Genomic DNA, 8215 nt, shown 5'->3' with positions numbered 1-8215 from the left:
AATAACCGGTAGTGTAGAAGATTTCCCCAGGTACGCATATTGAAGATGTGGTGGCAGTTGTTTGAGTTCCAATTTGGGAGGTTTCACAATAGATGGCACTGATTTTGCAGTCCTAGTTCCCAGCTCTTCATAGTAGGGTTTGCGCATATATGGCTGGTTACTCTCCAAAAATCAAGCACATGTCTCAATCTCACTTGAATCAGAATGGGTGGATTGTGAATGTGCAATGCATGCCTCGTATGCATCGGAAAGATGATGTAGCCGAAATGTGTCTTGAACTGTTCGGTCGACTACATCGATCTGGAAACAACTGTCTGACTCAGTGGGGAATTTCATTACTTTGAACACGTTGAACATCTGCAATCGCTCTCCGAGTGGCTAAGAAAGGTTGCCCCAAAATGAGTGGAACATCCTTATCTTCTTCCATGTCCAAGATAAGAAAATCGGCTGGAAATATGAACTTCTCCACTTTTACCAGCACGTCTTCAATGATTCCTCTTGGATGTGTAAGGGATCTATCTGCTAAATGCAATATTACTGTTGTGGCTTTTGCTTCTCCCAAGCCGAGTTTCCTGAAAACAGAAAGAGGCATTAGATCAATACTTGCACCCAAATCACACAAAGCTTTATCAAAATGACAGTCTCCAATAGTGCAGGGTACAGTAAAACTCCCTGGATCTTTCAGTTTTGGAGGTAGCTTTCTCTGGATTCTGGCACTGCATTCCTCAGTCAACATTACTATTTCGTGTTCTTCTATCTTTCGCTTGTTGGAGAGGATATCCTTCAGGAATTTTGCATAGCTCGGCATCTGGACAAGTGCTTCAGCAAATGGGATGTTGATGTACAGTTTCTTGAAGACTTCAAGGAACTTACTGTATTGCTGATCCATTTTATGCTTTCTCAACCTTTTTGGAAACAGAATAGGAGGCTCATGAGGGTTAACAGGATTAGTATTTTTACCCTGTGATGTCTTGGAATTCCTCTTAACCTCATCTCCTGTTGCATTGTCAGTTTGCTCCACAATTTCTTCCTCCAAGGTTGGCGTTGATTCCTTGTTGGCTCCCGAACTTTTTACATGTGGTTTCAGCAGTTGTACTCCACTTCTGGTTGTTATAGCCTTTGCATGTTCCTTAGGGTTAATTTCAGTATTGCTGGGTAGGTTTCCCGGTGCTCTACCCGTCATGGAAATTGCCATCTATCCCACTTGTGTCTCCAAGTTCTTGATCGCTGCACTTTGATCTTAAAGCGTTGTTTCCGTCCTTCACATAAATTGGTTATTGGCTTCCATGTACTGATTGGTTTGTGCCATAAATTTCTCGAACATATCCTCCAATGGTGGCTTTTTGTCTTGTTGCTGATATTGCCCTTGTGGTCTGTTTTAATTCTGATTAGCCCACGAGAAATTTGGTTGTTTTCTCCAGCCTGGATTGAAGGTTTCTGAATGTGGGTTATTCTGCTGGCGTTGACCCCATTGTGCGAATTCTGCATGTTCTACTCCTTGTGCTAGAATTGGGCAAGTAGCAGTACTGTGATCTGCTCCACATTTTTCACAACTCTGCTTCATAACTTGCTTAGTAGTGGCGGTTTGTGAAATGCTTTCAACCTTATAGAATAAGGAATCTATTTTCGTCGACAGTGCTGAGTAAGTATCTACTTCATACACCCCAGGTACTCTCTTCTGAACTACTTGATCTGTAGACCACATAGCTGAAGTTGTAGCCATCCTCTCAAATAGCTCCTAGGCTCCGTCAATTGTTCTTGTAGAGATAGACCCGTCAGATGATACATCCACCATACTCTTGAATGATGGGAGTAATCCAGTGTAGAAAAATCTGATATGGGTCTTCTTGTCAAAGCCATGTTGCGGGCACTTCCTTAACATGTTCTTGAAATGGTTCCATGCCTCTTCAAATGATTCTGACTCGATCTGGTTGAATATTGAGATGTCATGCCGTATTTTAGCTACTTTAGCTGGCGAGAAGAACTTGGTGCAGAATTTATGAGCTACCTCGTTCCAAGTAGTGATGCTTCCGACAGGGAGTGAATCCAGCCATTCAAGTGCTTTATCCCTCAAGGTGTGCGGGAACAAGCGCAGTCTTATAGCATCATCGGAGATACCTTGGTATCTAAAGTGTTGACACATATCAAGAAATCTAGATATATGTGTATGCGGATTCTCACTAGCCATCCCATGGTATTGATGCCCATTCTGAAACAGTTGAATCACGTTTGTCTTCAGTTGGAAGTTCGGTTGCCCAAATGGAGGATATACAATACTAGATTGACTTTGCACCACCAATGGTGCCATGAAATCCCCAAGTACCGTATTTCCATCCTCTTCCACTGCCAAACCTTCGTTGAGTGGAATTCCCGGTCGATTTTGCTCGTTAGCCATTTGTTGTACCACTCTTGCTTCCCTTTGCCTATGACAGAATGTGCGTTCGATCTCTGGATCTACAGGGACCAAGTCTTGATCAGGTGCTCCTTGCATACAAGCCCTGATATGGCAGAATTAACACAAAAATTCAATATAAACAATAATAAAATAAATCTAATAAAATTAACAAGTACTAAACTAAATAAGTTCGAATTAGTGTCGCAAAAGATAGAATTAAAACTAAAATTCAATCCCCGGCAATGGCGCCAAAAACTTGTTCACAGAATATTTCTTTCAATTTTAAAACCCACCGCAAGTGTATGGTTCGTTAACAAGTAGTAAAATGGACTATGAGTCCAAGTATCATTCCCACGAGGAATGAATTAGCTCTAATTAGACTAATGTGACCTTAACCGAATCTAATTGAATGAAAATTTGGTTTAAATTTGAAAACCCCTAATTGTGGGAGAAATCCCCAATTTGAAACCCTAATTTTTAACGAAAACCCTAATTTCGAAATTGGAAGCCCTAATTTCGAAATTTCACTAATTGAATGACTCAAAAACTCAATTAAAATGTAAATACGCAATTTTGGAAGTTAATGTATAGAAATAAATTGAAATGCAATCATTAGGATCTCGAATCCCCAATTGACTATTAAAAACTCTAATTTCACAAATTTAACGAATCGATGGAAAAATGCCAATTCAATGTTCCTAAACCTATCCAATATACTCTCTCGATATATATTGAATCTACTCTTGCACACCACCAGCCTATATTTCTATGGATGATGCAAATATACAAGAATGCCTGAATTTTTATGAACACCTTATGAATTGCACAAAGTATAGGGGTATATTTCTATCCTCTATCGAACCCTATGTTAATTTATATTATATCGAATCTATTCCCCTTCTTTCGAATGCAAAGAATAAATCATCTAAACTCACATAACATATGGCCAATAATTATGGAAGCAATCAAATCATATAAATCAAACAATTGTCCAACCGAAACTTTATATTGAATTTATGAAATAAAGGAGATTAAATAATCAAAGGTTCATCGATTTCCTAATGAATAAAAACCCTAGCCTATCATCATAATTATAGAATCAAGAATTAAAATGAAATTAAAAGATATAAAGAATACGCCCGTATGATAATCCTTCAATTTTGTGTGTAATCTTCAATTCCTTCTTGAATCATTGTGAAATCAAGCCCAAGATTGTGTTTCTTGCCTTCAAATTGAGTGTATTTCTTCTCCCTAGTCGTTCCTCCCTTCAATTTGATGATTTTGGGTATTTATATTGCGTCAAAATCAAGTAGGAAAAGAGTTTCAACGAAAATAAAAAACTGCAACGGAGGCCCCCGAAATATCACTATGCGACCGCATAGAAGGTTTCTATGCGGTCGCATAGACCAATAAATTTTTCCCCAAAATTTCCTACAACCATCTATGCGACCGCATAGATGGTTACACTATGCAGTCGCATAGACTAACCAACTCTGAAGTCTTTACATTTTGGTCCCTGAACTTTCCTTATTGCTTCTCTTGACTTCTTTCTTCAATTTCTTCATCTTTTCAACAAATTTTATCCTCCAATTGATGATTGACACCATCGAATCTCTTGCCACTCATTCGGCTCATCTTTTGAGTATTTGCGCTTTAGTCCTCCAACTTTTAACTGTCTTCATTTCAGTCCCTCTTCGATTCTTTCTTCCTCCACTTGTTTTGCTTTGTCCTTGAGCTCATACTCGACATGTTTTTACTCTCGTTTTGCATTTAGCTCAACTTCTCAATATTTGCACCTTTGGTCCTCGAACTATCAATTTGTTGCGTTTTGGTCCTTCTTCGGCTCTTTTCTCCTGAATTCCACATTTTTCATTGAATTGCCTACAATGCATGAATTTAACTAGATTAAGTCACAATTCAACCATTTTATCCATGTTTAAGTCATGTTTGTTAACCAAATCAGTGTGTAAAAATATACTTATCAGGAATCATCAGCCTAAAGCTCGTTACAGGGGCTATATAAAAAGCAAATGAGAAAATGGCACAAAAAAAAAAGATAAGAAAGCCCTTGGACATTTGATTGAAGAAATTACACCTTTGAGGCGAGGCAAGTAGCCTAGTTTAATCTTGAGTGTCGAAGCAAGCAAACCTAGGAGAATCTTTACTTGTTGGCATGCGACTTTGTGATAGTGAGATTAATCCAGACTAAGAGAAGGTAAGGACTACAGCTACATAAACTCCTAACTGTAAAATACCACCCCGGGATAATTGAGTGAAAAGAACAAGTTTGGGGGGGTGGTATATCTCTCGAGTGAAGTAAGGACACATTTGAACACTTGGGGTTGGGACTCAATCCATCATGACCTTGACATGTTGGCATGACTTCACACACACACGTCAAGTGTGCATTTAACCGGTAAAGGTTTATTCCATTCTCACACTAATCCGTTTTTCATAAAGTTAAATACTTAGTCCAATCCTGAGCCACAGCAGGTTATTAAGCCATGTTTGTTCAGAAGTTAGCCACTATCTTGTTTGAGGACAAACAATAGTTCAAGTTTTACGGGGTTTGATAAGTGTGTTTTTACACACTTATTTAGATCACAAACATGACTTAATCACCAGCAAAATGATTGAATTGTGGATTAATTTCATTTCATTTGTAAATTATAGGGAACATTGATGGACTTGGCGAAATTCGAGGGAAAAGACGCAAAAAAAAGGACTAAAATAAAGCAAAGTAAAAGTTCAAGGGCCAAAGTGAAATTATCTAAAAGTTGACCCGATGAAGGAATCAAGAAATTTATTGAGCAGAATACAAGTTGGGGGCTAAAATTGAGTGATAGAATGACCAGAAACAAGAAAAGAGGTCAAGAAGTGAAAAAAATAAAGTTCGAGGACCAAAATGGCATAAATTGAAAAGTTCACCCTATGCGGTCGCATAGGGTATACCTATGCGGTCGTATAGAGTGATGCAGGAAAATTTTTGGCCAAAGATTTTAAGCCTATGCGGTCGCATGGGCAAAGTTCGAATGTCGATCTACAGTTTCCCTTTCGCGATGAAATTCTTATAGAAACATAATCTAAACACAATATAAATACCAGAAATCATCCAGAATGAAGAAGAACACATTGAAGGATAACAAAACACTTCTTGGAGATCAAATTGAGGGAGACCAACGAGAGATTTCACGAAAAACATCAAGATTTCATCAAATCTCAATATTTGGTGATGTTCTATTTTCAAGAATTCATGTATTTCTTTAAATTTTCAATGTTAGGCTAAGTTTTCTCATGCTAGGAGATTGATGAACTGTGTAATATGATTTTTGGAATTTAAATTCTTGCAATTTGATAAATTGACCGCATATTTGATTATTTGAATGATTTATATACATTAATTTTTTCCATGATTGAGTGCGCGCAATTATGTGATGTGTAATGATTTATTTCTTACATTCGAGAGAAGGGAAATAGATGTGACAAGGTATAGATCATCGTAGGGTCCGATACGGGATAGAAATATACTTGTATGCTTTGCGTGATTCTTTAATTGCTCATAAAACCCTATGCATTTTTATGTCTATGCATCTGTCATCGAAATATAGGCTGGTGGTATATAAGAATAAGTTCAATATTGTTCAAGAGAGTGTGTTTGATAGACTTAGGAGCATTGAGTCAGCAATAATCAGATGGTGTTGTCAGATTGTAAAATTGGGGTTTCAAGTGATTATTACATAAGAATTTGTGATCCTAGTGTTTTCTAATTTTATTGAATACAATCGATTTTTTTATTCCAATCATCATTTTGTGATTAATTTCATTTGAACACATTGTTTGCATAATCAAATCATTTAGCGAAATTAGGGTTTTTCTAAGAATAAATTCCTGTTTTGACAACTTCATTTCGATTAAGGCTAAGGTAGACAAAATTGAATTACTCGATCTCTGTGGAACGATATTCAAAACTTAATATTTCACTTTATTACTTATTAACGAACTGTATACTTGCGGTAGTTTTAAATCGAAAGGAAATAATTTCGTGAACATCGATCCTGCTTGAATTTGATCCTGCTTTGTCTGACATCCCATTTCTAAGATATTTCTGCCTCACTGTAATTTTCACTTGTGTATCACATAATATTTGGCTTTTACCCTCTATTGATCTCACCACTCTACCTTTTCCCACTCAATGCTTTCATCCAAGTGCTTCAAAGAATAAATTGAAATTATAGGAATTAGCCTCATGGATTCTAATCTAGGCATAATTAAGAATAGTGAATTTAAGAGGAATTCGTACAATCGGAATTGAAAACTCGACTGGAGCTAACGAAACCCAAGAATTGATTGAAACGACACTTTGAATTAATTGGAAGGAAATAAATGACTAAAAAAATGACAAAGAAGAATTGTTGGAAAAGATAATAACAATAGCAAATCCTTTTTTTCCACACCTTCTCTCTTTTTTTCTTTTTTTTTTTTTTTAATATTTTGACACTTTTTTTTTTATATAGAAAACTTGACTAAGATACCGACAAAACAAAAGAAGTTGACTTGGATGCTAGCTCAAAAACAACTTTTGAAAATTACAAAAAATTTATGGATCAGAGACTCAAAATTAATGAAGAGTGCAAAGAACACAATGTACGTGAAAAATACTAGAAAATAAGGACTCAACAGTGAAATTAAAAGATAAAACCTTGATTAATTTGGAGCCGATACTTTGATACCAACTGATGTGAACCTACATAGTAACAGAGACTACGAAAGCCACAAAAGATTGTAGAACCCAAGAAAGCTAAATTTAATCACGATGGACTTGAACTAAGAACAATGAAACAAGCAACCCCCTAATATAAAGATTTGAAGTACCTCTTGATTACATAATTTGAAATTCGCACCCGATGTTGAACGTCATAAGATTTTCACCTTGATAAATTCAAATTGTCCCTAGAAGAACAAAGGAATGAAAGCAAGAAAATTGCATCTCTTTTATTTCTCTCAAAATATTGTATTAAAGTTGTACAATAAAAGAATGATAATATATTTATACTAGCCCTAAAATCTAGTGAAAAGCGGAAAAAATATCAATAGAAGATTGCAAGAATTTTACTGAAACTAGAATTCTATCAAAATAAGGAAATTTGTGGAAAAAGAAAATTTTTGTCTCAAAATATAACCATGCGATCGCATGGTTGATTGGCTTGCGGTCGCACAAGCCACTCCAGTAGCCTTCCTTTAGTCTCGGACTACCACCATGTGATTGCATGGTAGATTTCACTGTACTGTCGCACAGTTCAATCCATTGGTCCCATCTTCGTCCACGCGTATCGAGTTGATCCAATTGTTTTCAACCTTCGACCCCAAAATGGAACTTGCCTCATTTCTCGTCAAGATCGTCATTTCATTAATTGTTGATTGAACAAGTAGCCATATTGCTTGATTTGCCCACTTTGCCCACAATCATGTCATCGATCCACCTTCGATAATCAACAAGTCTCGTCTTAGGCACGTCTTCGTTGGGCTTGGCTCTTGGATCACTTAATAAGATGTTGTATTTTGAACCCTAGACCTATAATAAAGAAAATGTACTTCCAAAATTTTTTTGTGGGTAAAACGTGTTTTCCAAATAACACTTTATCAAATGGAAGCCATTTACTGGATTGTTAACACCTAGCCTCGTGATTACCATTGGATCATATTCTACAGACTTCTAGTTTATATCTTCTAATTTATATCTTCCAAGTGACGCTTTGACTGGTGGGTCTATCATTCTCGGGTTTGGCTGTTCTGTTGACCTCTAGAGAAAGAAAACCTCAT

At 36.7% G+C, this 8215-nt stretch overlaps 1 protein-coding gene across 1 annotated transcript; it reads right to left on the bottom strand.

Moving 5' to 3' along the window:
• Positions 1-1378: 1378 nt before the first annotated feature.
• On the bottom strand, positions 1379-2188 carry LOC111385964. Its single transcript, XM_023010388.1, has 2 exons — positions 2009-2188; positions 1379-1738 (listed from the first exon to the last, which is right to left on the bottom strand). The coding sequence occupies exons 1-2, from the start codon at positions 2186-2188 to the stop codon at positions 1379-1381; spliced, it is 540 nt and encodes a 179-aa protein (XP_022866156.1).
• Positions 2189-8215: the final 6027 nt, after the last annotated feature.

The sequence above is a fragment of the Olea europaea genome, unplaced genomic scaffold (genome assembly GCF_002742605.1).
Source record: "Olea europaea var. sylvestris unplaced genomic scaffold, O_europaea_v1 scaffold336, whole genome shotgun sequence".
NCBI classification, from domain to species: domain Eukaryota; kingdom Viridiplantae; phylum Streptophyta; class Magnoliopsida; order Lamiales; family Oleaceae; genus Olea; species Olea europaea.
Note: the sequence above shows the minus strand (reverse complement) of the source record. Positions and strands in the feature narration are given on the sequence as shown.